The following is a 19,540-nucleotide window of genomic DNA, read 5'->3' as shown; positions in this document are numbered from 1 at the left end:
AAAACTTGGTCTATTGCATCATACCCCTTACACAATTGGACATATTATTTAGATCTTTATGAATGGCTGGATTTAACCATCCAGTTTAAAGCTTAATGAAACAGTTTAGTGTATAGATTTTGCCCCTACAGTATCACTGCTCAATTTAGGAGTTACATTACTTTATTTATACAGCCCTAATAGTCACACCTACCTGCATGTGACTTACACAACATTCCTAGACACTTCCTGTAAAGTAAGATCTAATGTTTACATTTTCTTTAAAGTACAGTGTGCTTAATATTGAAATTATTATCTTCTGCACTGAACCTTCAAAACTCTGCAGGAGCCACCGTGTGATGAAAGTTCAATTTACAGAACAGGAGATAAAAAACGTTTATCTAATTGAAAATAAAACCATTTTTTTTCCATGGAGGCTGTGTGAGTCACAGCCAGGGGAGGTGTGGTTAGGGCTAAATGAACAGAAACACAAGTGAGTTAACTCTTAAATGGCAGATAATTGAGTAGTGAGATTTCAGAGGCATTCCCTATACACCAAAAAATGGCTTCATTAAGCTACAGTTGTTTTGGGACTATAATGAAGCAATAAATACTTGAATAAATTAAAAACAGCCATTCATTTTTAAGGGAAAAGCACATTTCAACTGAAGCATTTTAAGACAGCTTGTGAGTGTGTATCTGTGCCTGTTGGCACAAGCACTATTTTGTAAATATGCTCATTTAATAATTTGCCTGTCTGTATACTTATTATTTTGTAAGTGTGCTCACTTAGTAAAAATGCTTGTGTTAAGGTCTTGATTCAAAAATGCATTTTTTGCCTTAAAATGAACAAGAACATTTAGATATTACTTTAATACTGTAGGCTGACTCACCTTTTCTAAGCAGTTATGCAATAGTTATACGTTTCTGCATAGCAAATATGAGCATAGTACATGATTTTATATATTCTCTCCGAGCTTGCAAGAATTAGCGAGCACTGTTTCTTTTTTTAATCTGTGCATGTTGTTATGTTAACAGATAGAAATGTTTATTACCTACTCACTGGTTGGTATAAATGTAGAGCAAACCGATATCTATCATAAAGAATTAACTGTCCTAATCCAAGTGTTCCTTTTCCCTTCTCTATTTTACACTATCAAATATACGTAGCGTATAACAGACAAGGGACAGGGATAGCACGATTAAACGTTAAAAATAAAGGGAGTAAATATAGTGGCCATTCCTTGTACATAGAGAATAGCTGGTAACCTCAAGTAGCCTCCACACTGGTCTTTATAAAGATAGGGGAAAGCGACATCAATAAAACCAAACAACTGACAATAAGCTAAAAAATGTTTCACGCACGGTACTTTCTCAATATGAACAAGCTGAATCATTCATCCTTATGAAGCATGTGATACCCTCGTGAAATGCATGAGCGACCCTGATTTGATTTTATTTGTTTTATAGCCTGTTGTTTAAATTTATTGTTGCTACATACCAATTTCCTGATGTGTTGCAGTACCTGTGAAGGTTACTGGGCTACAGTTGGCATTTTTCTTGCTTTTCAATGATGAATGGGACTGAGAATGGTTCGGTGATGGCAGACGTGCCTATATGTGTATTACTGTCTGCCCATTTACAAGGACGTTTATATGAGGCTGTTCGGTAACCTAATCAGTGCAATGCATGCCTTATTACTGTTCTACAAGTGTTTGTTTTTTACTTCTGAGGACTAAATTTGCATGCTGCAATTGATTATTTTTGTATCTTTTAGAATAAATGGAATTTACATTTAATTACACCAGTATAAGTCACAGAGATTTACTCACTAAATAGTGTATTGTAAAAATTAAGTCAATAAAAAATATGAGCTGGAAACTGTCAGGTGTGGCTTCTTGTCATGTCACCATAAAATAATCTAATATGGATACACTATGTGGATTCATTTATCTCTGACTTTATTAGTCAATTCTTTGTTACCTATGTCTAATGTTTCATTAACCCCTTTCTAAAGACACCTTAGATTTAAGGGACATAAGGCTAAAAGGTCCCCTACTAAAAACTAAGCTATGTGGTGTTAGATCCCTTGGCCTTGGAAATGCTATTTTTTGTTCTTTATAAATATTTTCTATTAATCTGACATCAGATACAGTGACACACTAGACAGTGCAGATAGCAGTTTAATGGCCTATTAGAAAAATAAATTGTTTAATTATTTTACTGTATAATGCCAGAACAAGTCTGGTTACTAGGCTTTGAATGTAGTTGACCCAGCCCCAAGATTATACAGGTGGAAATAATTCCAATGTATTTCTTTAAAGACTCTAGGGAGACAAGAACCATGGAAACAGAAAAAAAACAGAAGCCAGAACTAGTTATGTAATCAAGAAGACAAATAATCATAAAACCAGCCGAAAGTTAGCATTGGCAGCAAACAAACAGAATAGACAGAAAAGTCAAAGTAGACCACTTAACCAGCAAGTAATCTCTAACAGTGTTGCGAATTAAAGGACACACAGAATGAATGATGACATGATAAGGTATATATAACTGTGTGAAATATGTTGTAATGATGTTGGTGTGATAACCTATGTACCCAGAAGATGTCCTGCTGCACACAATGAAACTAGTGTCATCTTGAGTGAGACATCAAAATGACTGCAACTGTCAAAGAACTAGCATCAAACCGATTGGACAGATACAGTTCTAGTGTGACAAGATTATTATTATTATTATTATTCATAGAGCACCAGCATATTCAGTTACATTTTACAATAACACATTGGAAATGCATAACAGCAAATAACTGACAGACAAAATAGAGTTGACCAGCACAAGCAAGGAAAAATACCTTGCCTTACAATCTTGCTAATTATGCCTTGCCACTTAGATAACATTACGCAATATGATGCATAGAAACATAGAAACATAGAAACATAGAATGTGACGGCAGATAAGAACCATTCGGCCCATCTAGTCTGCCCAGTTTTCTAAATACTTTCATTAGTCCCTGGCATGTTATCGATAATGGGGCACCGGAATTCCTTGTCTTGGGGAAAAGCTCAAAAGTTTGTATTTACTAAACAGTGAGTTTTGATAAGCTGAAACCTAACCTGGAACCTACTAGGTTTGAAAAACTCTCCATTCAGCATTGGGGATGTCTAACGAACTGGATTTTGAGCTAAACGTTGCAAATTAGTTCTCTTCCACCTTACAATAAATGTTACGTTTTATTTCGACTATTTATTTATCAGATCATTAGATTTTGGATATGCAATTTTCAACGCAATCAGAAAACCAGAATTTATATATATAGAGAGAGATGGAGAGAGAGAGATTTTATAAAGCATTTAAACCAGGTTTTATAATATATAAATGTGCAAATTGTTCCATTCGAACTACAGGCATTAAAGAGTTTCTATGAATTTTGAATCATTTTATTGATGGTTAGTAGGTTTTAATGTGTTTTTTTTTTTATACAAATAAGCAAGCGGCACATATTATCTGTTGCCATTTCTCCCAGATTTATATTGCAGTGTTAGTCTTTGATACTGAAATCTATGATATTTTACCAACATTCCAAATTATGTGAGTGTGAAATAACAGATAATTCTTTGTGCAGGAGAGAATCTTCTAATAGGCTCCTTCACACAAAGCCCCATAATACAGCACGTCCTTCAAAGATCTACCACTGATTTTAAGCAGCAGATGGCAGTAGAGAGCTTCATCCGGCTTGCTTGCAGTCAGGCAAAAGTCAAATGTAAAAAAAAGAAACGAAGAAAGGGAAGGAGAGGTCTGAATATTGGGCATCTGTGTTTTTGTTTAGTCTATGTTTGGATTCTTTTGGGTGCTGTTCGGGATCACTGGACACTGTTTGGGATTTACTCACAGGATTGCAGTCTGGCTGATCTGTTGCTGTTTGAGCCAAGCACTGGAGGGTGTACTGGGATCTATACTGGTGCTGGGCTGTTTCTGCAGGTGCTGAATCCTGCCGCCCTAAGAAAGTGAATCTGAGCCCAGGAGCTGTCCAGCACTATTTCAGCACCTCTATAGCCTCACTGTCTCATTGCACTGTACAGGGCAGTGTGGGTGTCCCCATTCAAACACTATGGGCTGTTGTACTGGGCGCTGCACGCTGATTTTCATCTGCACTTTACAGATGGTGAGTAGAACCCAACTAGATACTTGTATCAAACCCTGTTTTAATGCTTGGAGAGAACACCTGAACCCCATGCTATCCTGGAGTCCTGGGAAGGAGGGTTATAGTGGAACGTTTGATTTCCTGACTGTGTAGCTCTGAGTGATGATAATTTAACATGGATATGAGTCTTAAGCCAACTGCTCTTAAAATGATTGTATTGACTGTGCTGTATTATTAATGCTACCTTATTCACTGCCTTTCCCCCCCATTTATTTCCACAGAGCAGTGAGACACAGGGCGATCTGTTGGAATTGCTATGATTATTAGGGTTGGGGGGATGTAAAGATTTGTCACGTTTAAAACATGTCTCAAAAGTGACCTGAGGTGTCAGACAGAGACTTCAGTGCACGCCCATACACACATAGGCAGCCACTGGCAATCTGATTTATGTGGACTGCGACTCCTCTTGTGCCCAGCCATCCCTTTTAAGCATCTATTTTATGATGACTGCTGAAGAGGCTGGCTGAGTATATCAAGAGTCATACCTCTCAATATTTGGCAGTGCTGGAGGCTGCTTTGACAGTGAAGGGTTAAACCCATTGACCAGAGTGTGAAAGCTACCAGTGTCATGTGTATTAAGCTTTGGCAACTGCAGCATTGCCCTTTAGTGGAAGTGAAATGTGTCATATAATGCAGCTTTTTCTTGCTACACCCCTCCCCTCCATGGATCATGAGATTAGATGAGATATTTGTACCTGCTCATTTATATCCTGCAGTCATCACAGAAAGGCTCTGCTGTTAACCTTTTTGTATCTGTGAATGCAGCTCTTTGTGTTTTAACACACACAAAATGCACATCTTCCTTTGTTAGCTGGTTCTGTAGAAGCTAGCTCTCTAGCAAGGAGCTGTCACTTTTGGGTGAGCCTTATCCCAGTTTCTCTGTCAATGGGCTAGTTTGCATAAATCTAACAAAAGGGATGTAATTTCCTTCCTCTTGCTTATTACATCTGTATTGTCAATTCTAAGAAATTGCTCTGTGGAATTATTGGTACTGTCATTCTCTAAACACATAACCAACAAACCCATTAAATATCTATAAAAGAATGCTGTTTAATACGGAAGGTGGCTTCTGTTAAGTTAATAAACCTTAATAACCAACCACACTGACACCAGCGGATAACTGATCATTGAAGACAATCTTTAGTGATTTGGAAAGGGTAAAAAACTCATTGGCCAATCCCGACAGTTGTGTGATAGCAAGGTCACAGCCCAGTCTGATACTTCATTTTGGCAATGTGCACTGTTAATCCTTGCTGTGCCAGTCTGGTGTGCATTCCATTAAAACGCAATTAATTACCACTTCACCTCTTTAGTCAATAGATTGATTCTATACCAGAGGGGTCGAAACTTCCTCCCCCAAGCTGTTGTTGGACTACATTTACCTGAATACTCTGCCAGCTAATATCTAGGAATTGCACTTCAACAGTTGCTGCAGAGTCAAGTTTGAACTCCATGAATTATGCCACATACACATGGATGTTATAGCTTTTCATTAAATAAGGTAGGTTTCTGATATAATTGGAAACCTCTGGATTGCCCCCACGTCACAAATTATGACATTAATGATGGTCAGCCAAACACTTCAGTGGTGATATACCTACTGGATCTACAGAAGGTGCAGTTATAATAAAATAAAAAATCAGAATGGGATACCAACTCTGAGCTTTTTGATGCCTCTTTGTGTCCAGTACAAGGGAGTGTGTTATCTGCCCTTGCTATCTTGTTGTTCGATTCTTTGACATACACAATCACATTTTACATTTCCTTGTCCTAGACCTTATATTAGAATGTGGACAGACTCCACTTGTTTATTGATAAAATAGAAAGCGTCCGGAAGAAATCACAGTTCTCATTGGTGCACGGTTATATTCCCAAGCCATAGTTGGAAGGTTGCCTTCTCCTGTTTCCAAAGTTCCATACCTTCAGTCTTCTATGCTGTCAAAATACACCTCCAGTCATCACCCCCTTTTATGAGTTTAGGATTAAGGAATTCATTAAGCACTTATAGGTCTTTATGGAACAGCTGGAATATGCAAGACTTTGTGTTTTATATACTACACATTATAGTAAACTTAAATCCAAAATGCAACATTTAGGCTAAAAAAGCTGTGACTCTATCGGAGTTGAAGAATTTTGAGAATTTTTGAAATCAACTATTTCAGCTTAAATATTTTTAGTCTGATTTCAGTTTGTTATAGTTTGGAGTTTAGTGAAACCCCTTTGCATTTTTGCTCTGCTCTGCATTCATCTTGTTTTGCATCTTTCTGATGATATCTAAATTTGCTAATTAACGACACCATCAGGACAGAACTGGTCTTAAACCGAGCAGGCACACTGAACAGAATACTGCCCTTGTGACTTAATTAAACAGAGTCCAATGCTCAGATGTAATACAATTTTTTCAAAAATCCAGCTCTATAAATCCTAAAGCCATTCTAATGTTCCTTTGCACATCTCAAAATGATGAATACTTAGCACTATAACTCTGATAAACTGCGTTGAACTACAAAGCAAGGTCATGATATTTTAGAAGCAAATAGTAGATTTATTTTCTTTGACTTCAAGCCATTTAGGTTCTGGCTATAAAGTGCTCAGTGCACATCCGCTGTTTTTTTTACTGTCATTAAGTGAGATTTATTTTCTCTTCCATGCATGGAAAGTCATTGCTTAGATTTAGTACTAAAATCAAATCTATGTACAAGCATAGTGGATTAAATGTATAACATGAAAGAGGATTAGATGAGTCTATCTATCTATCTATCTATCTATCTATCTGTCTGTCTATCTCTCTCTCTCTCTCTGTCTTTCCATCTTGGCCCTATATATTTCAGCATATCTGAAATAAAATGTGATGTTCCAGTAATTAACATGAGATATTTCTCTTTTTTTTCTGTTATGATATGAACCATATTGCATATATCTTACATCCTATTTTCGAGTACTTACTTAAATATTTCTAATGTACAGGCTTTAGTATACTCCATTCTGAGTATAAGTAGTTTGCACACTAGCACAGTTAGACTCATTTGTAAGTGCTGAAATAGGGATTTCCTTTAACCCCTTAAGGACCAAACTTGTGGAATAAAAGGGAATCATGACATGTCACACATGTCATGTGTCCTTAAGGGGTTAAATTAAAGCTGATCTATTACAGGTAGTTGAAACCAAAAATGATAAAATTACATTAAATAATGCCATAAATGTACCAGGTGTGATAATCAGTATGATTTTTAATAACAGTTATTAACAAAATGTACATTAAATATCCATTTCTAGTTGATGAATTTTAATGCATTCTGATCAAATGTATCTGACCCATATACACAGTCAATGAATATTACAGAACAATATAGATCTAATATTTTCTATATAATTTTATATCTTGTGTTTTTGGTACTGGACTTTTTTTAGAGATTGCGTTTATTGATTCACATACATTCACATATACACTTTATGGGAATTAAGAAATGACTGAATATATGTCATCATAATCACGGTATTTAACACGTACATTCTTGTGACTTTAGTAAAAAGCTGGTCTGGTGCTTATGGAGACATATTAAAAGCACCAGGTTCCTTATTACCAACACCAGCCACAGATCTGTGACCATCTGTTTCCTGGAATGTGCTCTGATATCAACATTTCAAAATGTACACATAAGTAATCTTAATATATGTTTATATTTCCCAAACCATGATCTGTCTGCCCATCATCTATCTTTCTGTCTGCCTGGATTGATATGAAGACATGCATACATTCTGTAAAGAGCACAATATTTGGCATATATATCTACAGCTAGTGGAAAATGGCAGACAGTCTTGTAAATCTTCTCACTGGGGACTTGTAAAAATTTGAAGCATGGATATGTATTTTAATCCTTTGGAGTGCCAGAGGTATGCCCAATGCAATGCTTTAGGCATACCTCTGGCATCTGAAGGGTTAGCATTTTAATCTTAACCACTTCTCTAGAACAATTCAAAATATTGTAAAACTTTTCAAGCAAGGTTTAATCAGGATTATGAATAATAATAAATGTGTATATAATGAATCCAGGACTATAAGCACATTATTAGTGTATACATATATATAACACAGTGATAGCCATATATATTCAGTGACAGCTTAAAGGCTTGCTTTGAGTCCATGTTGAGTTTGTTTCTCGGTTCTATTTTTATACACATATATACTTGTGTGTGCGTAAATCAGAAATGCTTAAAAGCCTTAACCAGAAGCTAAACTATTCATCCACATCCAGCATGATATTATTTTTTCAGAGTTTCTTAAAAGGTATACACGTTAATGGATCTAACGGAATTGCTTATCCATTCATGAGGAGTTGAGCATCTGGCATTTGGTACGGCCAAATAAAATGAATATGAGCCCATTAACAATATAGACAAACCATTCAAATAGCAACATGCCATGGCTGTGGTGTGTCCGACCGTTAATATATTTCCTGCTGTAGGGTTATGAAAGAAAATAGAACACTGAAATCAGATTAATGTTATGTTAAAGTATATCAGTAATGGATCTACCGTCATATGGAAGGCTGTCAGAAAGCTGTTATAGGGGATCAAAAGACATCAAATTATAGAAACGTATTCAATTAAATGTAATGACTTAACTTGCAATACTATGTATACATTTAAATTATACGATATTAGATCATGTTGTTACTAGCCTGATGCACTTCACATTATGGGCGCTGATGCAGAATTGGATAATTCTATTTTATTGGTTGTGTTCTTGCAAGTTAAATACTTAGTCACACATTCATGTATACACACACACACACACACACACACACACACATATATATATATATATATATATATATATACACACACACACATATATATACATACACAGACATAGGGTTCATATTTTTCTATCAGAGACTTGCCATCAGAGAGTGAAAGTTCAGCCTTGACCAGTCAACATTCACCCCGATACATGCCCCATGTCATTATAATACAAGTAGCTAAGGTCCAACAACTATAGCCTTTTATATTAGAGCACTTTAGGTACTACAGTAAGGCAGTGTTAAGAGTGACAAAGCAGTGAGAGGTCAAGGTCGGATAATTTCACAGATTGCTAACCAGGTTTGATTGCTGAATTCTCTGTGTTAAAGCTTGGACTTTATATGTCTCAATTAAGCCTGTGTTAGTGACTCATTACAACTTTTGTCCAGAGACCTGTAGAAAAAATATATGAAGGGAAAGTTTATTTGAAAAACACAATACATTTCAATCTAAATTTCTCCAATGAGGTGGTCACTACAACATGGAAATATTAACCAAAACATTGAATACATAGTTTCTGTATAATTATTATAATTTTTTTAAATTGGAAATGCTATTTTGCATACCAAGTGCAACCATGTAATTGTTTCTGTACAAATGCATTTTTTTAAAAAAAAAATTCATTAGTACACATTCCCATTCTGTACATATGCTCAATAAATTAGATATATTACCGCTACATTACATGTTTTTTTTTTAAAGTTAATTTTTTTTTTTTTAAAGGTGCACAATAAATAAAGCAAGCTTCTGGTGTGAAAGAACATGCATTTGCTTTTATTTATTTATTATGCAGTTATCATAATCTATTCTGTGTGTTTAACCTTACCAGTTTTTGTAGTTTTGCCTTATTTTCTCACAATTTATATGAATTGATGCATTGAGAGTATAACTGAAGAAACATATCTGAGCCAATGTAATCGGTTTTGTTTTAATGTTTTCGCTTTAGGATGAGCAATGTACATCAGGATGTACTTACTTCATCTCACCTACTGACCTGTCCATTAAACACCCATTTATATACATAATAAATGCTGTTTATGGTGTATACCCCTCAACAGCATTGCCATCATTGTATAATGCTCAGCCTCTTCTGTAGTTGCTAGTTTTATCTGACCTTGGTGACTATTTGCTACCAATACTGTTGCATCCTGATGGTAGCAGTGCGAGTGTCCAAAAAATATCTTAATGAAGTGCTAGAGCTCTTTTGTAGCTGAATATTTCGTTTTGCCCACTTCTCCAATTTTGTAACATCTTCCCAGGATGAAAGTTCAGGTTTATCAGCATTCATCAGGGAATTTCCTTGGGTAGATCTGGTCCTGATTTCTTATTTAATTCACCACATATTTTCTATTCTTCTATTGTATTAATCAATTAAAGGAACACTCTGGTCATAATAACAACTTCAGTAAAAATGACGTTATGGTGCCAGGAGGTCCCCGGGTGCTTTCTTACACCAAGGGGTTAAAACATTCCTGAAAATTTTAACCCCAAAGGCAGCCTCCAATGCCGGATCTGCAGTTCCCCCAGTGGCATCTGGCTTATGAAACCTAATTTAGAACGCACGTGTGTTGCCTGTTGGAGATTGGCTAGAATGGTCAGCTGATGCTCTAAGTCAATCAGTAGCTCCCTATTCATGAACAAAGGCATCCGTGACCATGCTCGTTGACTGAGAGCATCCGCAAATTTAATAACATGCTTGCGCTGTGTTTGCTTGCAACTTGTCTCTGGTGTCTCTATAAATGGGATACCAGGAGACAAAAGAGCCAGGAAAGAGTATTGTGCATGTGTTTGGAGCCTGCTTGTGGGATTGTGTGTGTATAAAGTGAGCTGATTGTGCTGTGGTATTGTGTAAATAGGTTGGTTTCAGTCTGTTGTGTTTGTGGTGTAATGTAATGTATGTGTGGCTAGGGGCTGTAGAAAGTATGTGTATAGGGGGCATAGTGTGTATAGGCGATGTAGCAAGTGCGTGCATAGTGGCTGTAGTGTGTGTGTATATAGGTATGTAGTGTGTGTTGGGGGTTGTAGAGAGTATGTGTTTAGGGAATGTAGTATGTGTGAGAGGGGTGCAGTGTGTGTGAGGGTTGCTGTGTGTGAGTGAGGATGCTGTGTGTGTTAGAGTGCTGTATGATGTGTGTTGGGGGAAGGCAGATTAATACCACTATATATGTATTTTTTTTAATTAGCAGGCATTATATCCCCCCTCCATCTTATTTCTAGCCTGGGAGGGGGAGGGCGGGGGACCGTGCTGCCATCCCTGGTGGTCCTGGTGGTGAGTGAACTCTAGCCTGCGAGGCTAAAGTTCACTCTCGCAAGATAGGGTTTGCCATGGCAACGCTCCAACCTCGCTAGAGGAACTCACCGGCCTCGGCCCATGGCCATTGCAGCCCACTGGGCATTTGCCCAGTGTACCTGATGGCCAGTCTGGGATTGCTTTTCATGACATTGATAAACCTTTCACTTTGCTGTCTGGTCTGTTCTTAAAACCGCCAATTATTTGTTTTGGGAATCGACGTAAATACAGACCAAAATAACAGAGTTGTAAAAAAACAATCCCAACTTTGTGTGTTCCATTTCTGTTATTTTGGCCTGCATTTTGCAGGTTATGAACCAACACATAGCAACTCACTGTTTAGTGAATAGAGCTCTTTAACTTCGTGCCTTTTTCCTGCACTGATCCAATTCAATGAACTACGATTTCTTTTTCCGATTTCCCTTTTCTCTGGTCGCTACAGTGATCTGACTTTTCCTGCTGTGCAGAGAATTAGTCTTTTCCAAATGATATGAGATGATGCTCTAAATATTCAAAATAAATAAAAGGCAAGTCTTTCATCAACCTGCCCTGCCGATTGATTATATTTTACTACACACAAACATCCAAACTCCTGGCCTCCTATCTAAAAGCTGTTAACCAGAAATCTATATTTTAATAAAGTCACGTCTCTGTGACTGTGCTCACAATGCTTCTCTGCCTCGGTATTCTGGACCTGTTGTATATTTTATTACACTGTAATGCAGTCATAAAATTCTACACTGTACAGAACCTTTGAATAGAAATATGTATGGCGATTTGTAATATCAGCACAGAGCAAGTTCTGTGAAATAACCTACACTGCTGGTGCCTTATGTGAAAAAGATGATAAAATACATTTCTATGTTTTTAAACCTTTCAAAGCTTTCAAGTCCGTGAAAAACGCATTGTTAGTGTGAATTGTTAGAAAGTAATTGTATCATGTAAGTGATTGTATCCTCATTAGCTTTGTTGGCAACGGTTAGAGCAACTGTATGTTTACAAATGCGTATTAAACCTCATGTAAAGGTCACTAGCTGTGCTTATGGCACATTCCTCTGCAGACTGGCTAGCTGGGATTATTTTGCATCTGACAGTCTTTGTAATAAACAGGTTTGGGAATTAAATGTGTTTTAATTAAAAAGATATCTAAAAAAAAAAAAAAAAAACACAAGTTAGAAAAACCATATGTGGTAAATGAAATATTTTATTTTATTTACTTATTTTTGGGTAAGTGGTAGACGAATGACCTTTCATCAGTCTTTTGTAAAATAAGCACATTGTAAATTTATTTGGAGTATAAAGTGATGTTCTGGCTTTGCGATGAACACTATTGGGGTGATTTGCTAAAATTGAAATTGTGGAGAATAACCATGTTGAAAACTTTTTTTTTTTTTTTACTCATTCGCTTTTCTCACGTGGCTTTTTTTTTTTTGTGCAAAAATGTAACATTACCTTGTCGATTCTATACAATTCCTAGTTTACATTAAGCTACAGTGTGAAAATCATTCCCATCCGCCTTGTATACGTTTTTTTTATCTCCACTAACTTTGATTCTTTAAACATAATTTATAATTTATCACAAACATAATGATGTATTTATTGTGTTTTCATATTCCCTTTACTTTCTATATCTAAAAATACATAGTTACATGGTTACATAGTCTGAAAAGAGACATACGTCCATCACGTTCAGCCTCTCACATTTGCTTTTTGCTGTTGATCCAAAAGAAGGCAAAAAAATCCAGTTTGAAGCTCTTCCAATTTTACAACAAATTATGAAAAAATTACTTCCTGACTCCAAAATGGCAGTCAGATTTGTAGCAGAAGCTATTTCCCCACTATTTAAAAATGATATCCCTGAATATTATGTTTTTGCAAGTATGCATCCAGTTGTTATTTAAACATCTGTACAGACTCTGATAAAACCACTTATTCAGGCAGAGAATTACACACTGGGTTGGGAGAGAAGTCACCAGCTGTTAGAAGTAGGAGGGGAGATAGTGGCAGGAGATATGACTGGGTTTTATATGAGCGGGGTCTAGGATGAGATTGGGTGGGGGCAGGAGAGAAAGAATAGAGAAATTAGTGCAGGGCATGAGATGAGAGAAGGGGGGAGTGTAGCAGAGAGGGATTGATGTGGATGTGATTGAGTTGTTGAGGGAAGTGGGGGTAAGGAGATATTTTGATGCTGAGCAAGAGGAGAGAAAAGGAAACGAGGAGAAGATAGAGCATTGCTCAGATGAATTAGTACTTTGAGAAAGCAGAGTGGGCAGAAGTACAGAGAACGAGGACTGAATGTTAGGGGTTAAGGGAGTGTAGGAGTGTTCTGAATGCAGGTAGTGTGTTTGTAGCTGTCATTTCTAATTATCTAAGATTGTATGTAAAATTATATCTATAAATAGAATGAAGAGCTTGGGGTGGTGAGGGGAGGGGTGAGTGGGTAACTGAGAACTGTTCTGGTTTCCAGCAGGGAACTTTTAACTCAGACTGTGGAAGACAGAGATGATAGGGCCAAAAGGGGCTGCAATAAAGCTATGGAATGGAGATGCACAGAGGAGGTGAGGATTGGTCAAGCAAGAGATTTAGGTGGGTATCAAAATAAGGGAGGAATGCAGAAATAACAGAGAAAGTCTTTAGAGATAAGCGATGGATGAATAACATTTAAGTTAACAAGCCAACAATGTTGAGTGGGGCTGGGAACAACTAGCTTTAGCATGCAGGGCAAGACAAAGTAAAATACACATGTATAAATAAACAAGTACACATACACACCCACGACTGTAGATATATATATGGTATGAGGTATGTAGATGAAAACAAACCAGAAATAGTAGCAAATCAAAACAATAAATAAAGGTGTATAGAATTGATGTGTGATATATAGCTATTTGTAGGGAGAGAGAGGGTGTGTTCCAAAGGGTTAAAAAACTGGAAGGATGTGCTGATCATTGTTTGCACCTGGCATTTCCATAGAATGGAATTTGTGTGGGAGACTATCTATAAATGAGGACATGAGCTTGGGGTGGGTGAGAAACTGTCCTCCAGAAGGCTACCTGTTGCATATGGCAGTAAAACAGCTGATAGAGCACTGTGTTGCTTGCAAGTCCTGGGTAAATTTTAAATCAGGCTGTTGCATATGACGGTAGAACAGCTAATGACACGTGTATAATTGTAGTTGCTGGGATACAACTAGTTGTCTGCATTTAAAGACCATTTCATGTAGAGAATATGCCCTGGAATATATCTAGGACCCTCCCCTTGTAATAATAGGATTTACTATGCAGTGCTATGCAGTACTTTGGTGGTGATGGGCTGAAATCAAATGCATTCTCTTTGTACAACAGTACAATAAATGCATGAGGTTAGGCTAGAGGTTAGGCTTATAAATTAGGTTGTTGAGATCCATGGAATTGATGGGAAAGGTAAGAGAGTCTAATTTTTACAGTGTGTAAAGGAACCAAGCCCATCTACACAAAGTGTTTGAGTTGAGAGGAACATATTTCTTGCCTGTAAATATAAACCATTGTTTTTAAGAGGTTAGGAAGCTAACAATCAATTTCTATATTCTGTTTAGCACAACACCTCTAGCTTGTAAGGAGCTAAACATACTTTTTATGATAGAGTATGATGAGAGTTGAGGATTTAAGACAAACTCTGTGTAAAATCGTATTAGATTAAGAAGATAGTATTCTTGATGTATTTTTTCACTGTTTAATGTATTTAAATGCCCTGTATTCTGAAATAGATAATGCCTGCTACCGCTCGTTCAAGCAGTAGATGTGTATTGATTTTAAACAGGATTACATGCTGAGCTTAGATCACAAGGTTTTAACATAAGACGACAAACCAAGAAAATAGTTTTATCAAAGAAGAGACATTCCAATGTTACATGATCTATTCCTTTTGTCAAGGGCTCTTTAGTGTACATTATCCCGTGCTTACCGTAGAATATCACAGGATGCACTCTGCATGCTCATATTTTGCCTTTGTAATGCAAGGTGACAATGTCATTTAGAATGTAAGGTATCACTTAAATCACACAATGCAGTGTGGCAGTTTTTAGGGATTGTGGCTGAAAGCCTTTGGAGCTTCGTTTCACAAATATTTTTGCTTTTGAAGTTCACACTGAGGGCACAATAGAAACTATCACTAGTCACATAATACCGCATACATAAAATAATTATTAATAGGAACAGATCTAACATGGGCTATTCGTATAAGATCTCAAATCTGAATTTTCTTGTCATTTTCTATTTTTCAGATTTAGGCCTGTGTTCTTTTACAAGTGATAAGATTAAAAGTAAACAATGAAATTCAATATTTAGTGCATTAAAAGTATCCCAACAAATGAAATAAAAATTTTGAAATAATAAAGAGACACAACTGCAAAGTTCTACAGATGCACTGCTAAGAAATGCCTACAGCTACTCATTGACTCTCCTCCGTTAATAGGGTAGCAGCATAACCCACCTTAGTCTTTATATTGGATAACAACACAAACTAAAGATCATTTTGCAAATAGGAAGGAAAGAAAGGCCTGTAAAGCCATTGTGAACTGATCCAACTCCCTTATATGACCCTCACAGGAAGTCAGTTGTTTACCTAGGCGTGCAGGGTCCATGACCCCCATTGTAATGTCAAAGGGTGAAGTCAAAACCTAGCACCAGAAATTAAGGATAGCAGTGTATTATCAGTCCTTGTCATGGCCAGACTTAAAACAGTACATGAAGTGAGACGAATATATAGCGGCCAGGTAGGTAGCTGAGGTCAAGGACACCAGAGAGTGGGATAAACAAAAGTGGAAGCCGGGTCAGAGACAATAGAAAACAGGGTTATTTTAGTGCCAAAATCATGTCAGGGAGCCTGAGGCTAGAGTAAACATAGGATATGTCAAAATAAAAACGGAATGAGAAATACACAAGAGAATATAAGGAATGGCGCAAGTGAGCAAAAAAAAATTTTGAGACCTGAGCAGGGATTTAGCAAAGGGCAAGCTACTGAGTTCTTGTAAGCTTTTGTCCTTTGTCAGAGTTAATATTCTCTGGTTTTACTGGCTATAAGTATTCTTTTCCTTAGAATGCGAAGTGTCTGAGAGGCTGTTTGTAGCATGGGAAAATATATGTGATGAAGATATTTGCCTTTATTAAAAATAAAATATTATAAGCAATTTTGCCACTGTGCATTATTTTGTAAAATATGTAAATAAAGCTTTTCTAGTGAAAATCCCAGCTTATCCCTTTCCTATTTGGCCAGAAGCACAATCTATTCATTTGAAGTGTATGAGACAAAGTAAAAAGAATGAGTTCATCTCAGAGCACATTTCTGAGAAGCCTGAAGCATGCGCATGGCATTAGGATTTATGACAGTTTAATAGCTTTCTGGTTGGCAGAGAGGTGTTTTTGGCCAAATCTTCACCAACTCTAACCAAGGATAAGTATTAACAAAAGAGTATTAAAAAGTGTATTAAAAAACATAATACACAGAGGTAGAATTACATATAATCTTTTATTTTCCATAAAGGTGAAAAATATTTGTAAATTCAATCTGGGATGTACAGGGAATCAGGCTACCCTTTACCCACACCCTGACCATGCTAATTGGCTTTTGCTTATGCTCTTCGGCCAACCCAGACCACTGGGGTCATACCCCAATTTACAGGAATGGCGAATCCTACAAACAGAGGTATTAGATAGATGTATTGCCGGGCCTTAAAGTGAAAGCTTAAGACATTGTCAGGAAAAGCCAAGGTCAGGAATATATAAATACGTATAAATGAAATAACAAGTTGGGTCACGATAATAGAAATGCTCAGGGTCAAAAACAAGCCGGTTTAGGATACCAGAATTACACAAAGTCAAATACAAGCCGAGGTCAATATAAAAATATAATAAGAGAGACTTACCATGAGCCCTTACGTGTGTCAGGGCAGAAACGACGATAGGGCAAGAAATATGGGCCCAAATTAGATTTGACAATGTTTCTGATTGATCCACATAATCTCTGCAAATCCAAAATGATTGCTAATGAGATCACCTGGACGACGAGGTCGTTTAAGGGCGGGCGTGACATCATGACATTTTACAAAAGAGATGCCATTCAAATGGGCAGTGTCTAATATTAGAGAATAGGATTTTGGCTCATTGAACTAGCTGTTTGCCAGGCTGAATGGAGCAGTCACATGGAGCGAGGGGTGCGGGGATGGAGAAGGGGAGGGAGATCTTTAAATAATAAACAAAAGAACATTCAATTAGCGGATGAGAGGTTGGAGAGAGCACTCAGTGGGAGGGGAAAGCTTTCTTCCCCTTGCAGGCGCTCTGCCTACAAGGGAGCAAATGTTTACGTCTGTTGCCAGCATGCAGTGCGCGGTGACAGCAGATGTTTTTTATGCACAGAATTGAAATTACGTTCTGGGTTGCCTAAGTGTTGGGAGTGCAACTAGCTCTTGGCACACAATGAAAAATAACTCTGTATGTGCAGTGTTTCAAGCAGAAACACTGTACACCCAGACTACAACCAGCAGGACCACTTCCAACCACTGAAGTGGTCATAGTGGTTGGAGTAACCCTTTAATGTGTTAATGCTAAATGATCTCTGTGCTGCTCGGTTTAATGAGGAAGAGTTAATCAGGACAGCAATGGTCGGCTGTAGATATTCTGAGCGTGTCAGCTGGTATGAATAGGTATGGCTATAATATAGTGTGTAATGCCGTAGCCATGCCTCAAGTAGGGGCAAACTGTGGTTGGCTAGTGAACCTCGTTCAGTGTTAAGCTGCTGAAAAATGGTTTAACACTGCCCAGAGGGTCAGTGCCAGAGGACTCCTGGCATTGTAATAAATTCAATGAGAAGTGACTGCAGTATGCCTTTGAGGTTTAACCCCTTAAGGACCAAACTTCTGGAATAAAAGGGAATCATGACATGTCACACATGTCATGTGTCCTTAAGGGGTTAATGACTAACCCTGCCTTTGTTTAAACCATAATATATTTTCTTTTCCTTTTACTTCTATTTTAAAGAAACTGCAAGGTACAAGTTCCCTTAAGAATATCATATTTGGCACAACACCTTCTCATTCTTACCTCATTGGGTTCAGTCTATTGTGCCTTTTGTATGATATTTACATACACTTCATTGCTTGTAATTTCTGAAATCGTTTTCTATCTGGCAGGAATAATGCTTGAATATTACTTGTTTGCAAAAGCAGATCGTTTTTATGGCACATTGCCAGATTACAATACTTAAAATGTCTATTCATCTTTTGCAATTTGTGATCACAAAGGACTATGAAGAATGAATGTCGACGTCTCTAAAGAGCTACGCTTAAAGGGAAACTCTAACATGAGAAATACAAACGTATTCATAATGTTAGAGCTTTCTTACGCATATTTAGATATAAACTACCAGTGAAATGGAAATATAGTAGATTTACTTATCTTTTATCTCTTGATGTGCTGTTCCTGCTATGGCCACCGCTCTGCTCCTAGCCAAGATCATATTTACTAGTGATCTCAGCTAATCCAGTACTTCTCCACAGAAAAGCATTGGGGGTGGGGTGGGGGCTACTGCAGATTCATGGCAGTTGCAGCGCTATGTCAATCAGCATAGCCTCATAGAGATGCATTTTACTAATTTATCTCTATGGTGAGCATTCCGCATCTTGAGACAGAGCATGAGGTTGAAGAGTGATGGTCCCTCAAAGTCCACAAAGGAAGCACCTCCAGCCATCCAGACACGGACACTGGCTTAGAGAGTGGCCAAGATGGGCTAATCAAATGAATCTACTGAATTTTACTGTAATGAATGTGGAAATTCACATTAAAGGAACATTGATTCCCAATATGTTGGGGGGTGGGTGGGATATAACCACGGCCCTTCATCTATCACTGAACTACAGGAAAGTTTACTATGTGTTTATATCTTTCAGTCATTCAGTTATCCACAGACCAGGCAGTAGTAATACCTTGCATCTCTGCAATGACATCCTTAGCATCTACATGGTATGGTAGTTGTGGAATGTAGCCAAGTCACATGGAGATGGAAAAGCTCCATGTATAGTTGCACCTGGCTCCACATTTATAATCATTGCATCTGTGCTGATGCCTATGATATAGAGAAAAATCAAATATAGTGATTTTTTTCATTTAACTAGTGATGACCCTTTATTTTGACTAGTATTTGTGTAGATCAAAAATACATTTTCTATTATGGGACATTAATACACAGTCACAACAGGTTCAGTTTAAGACATTTGTAGACAGAATACCTAA

The 19,540-nt window shown here is 37.2% G+C and overlaps 1 protein-coding gene across 1 annotated transcript in view; it reads left to right on the top strand.

Annotated features, from left to right (window-relative positions):
- Positions 1-3,771: 3,771 nt before the first annotated feature.
- Positions 3,772-19,540, top strand: part of NKAIN3 (sodium/potassium transporting ATPase interacting 3) — a 469,541-nt gene continuing 453,772 nt past the window's right edge. The window contains exon 1 of the mRNA XM_063451367.1: positions 3,772-4,144. Coding sequence (XP_063307437.1) covers positions 4,091-4,144 — 54 coding nt within the window. The 5' untranslated portion in view covers positions 3,772-4,090. The remainder of the gene's footprint in view (positions 4,145-19,540) is intronic.

This window comes from Pelobates fuscus, chromosome 4 (genome assembly GCF_036172605.1).
Source record: "Pelobates fuscus isolate aPelFus1 chromosome 4, aPelFus1.pri, whole genome shotgun sequence".
NCBI lineage: Eukaryota > Metazoa > Chordata > Amphibia > Anura > Pelobatidae > Pelobates > Pelobates fuscus.
Note: the sequence above shows the minus strand (reverse complement) of the source record. Positions and strands in the feature narration are given on the sequence as shown.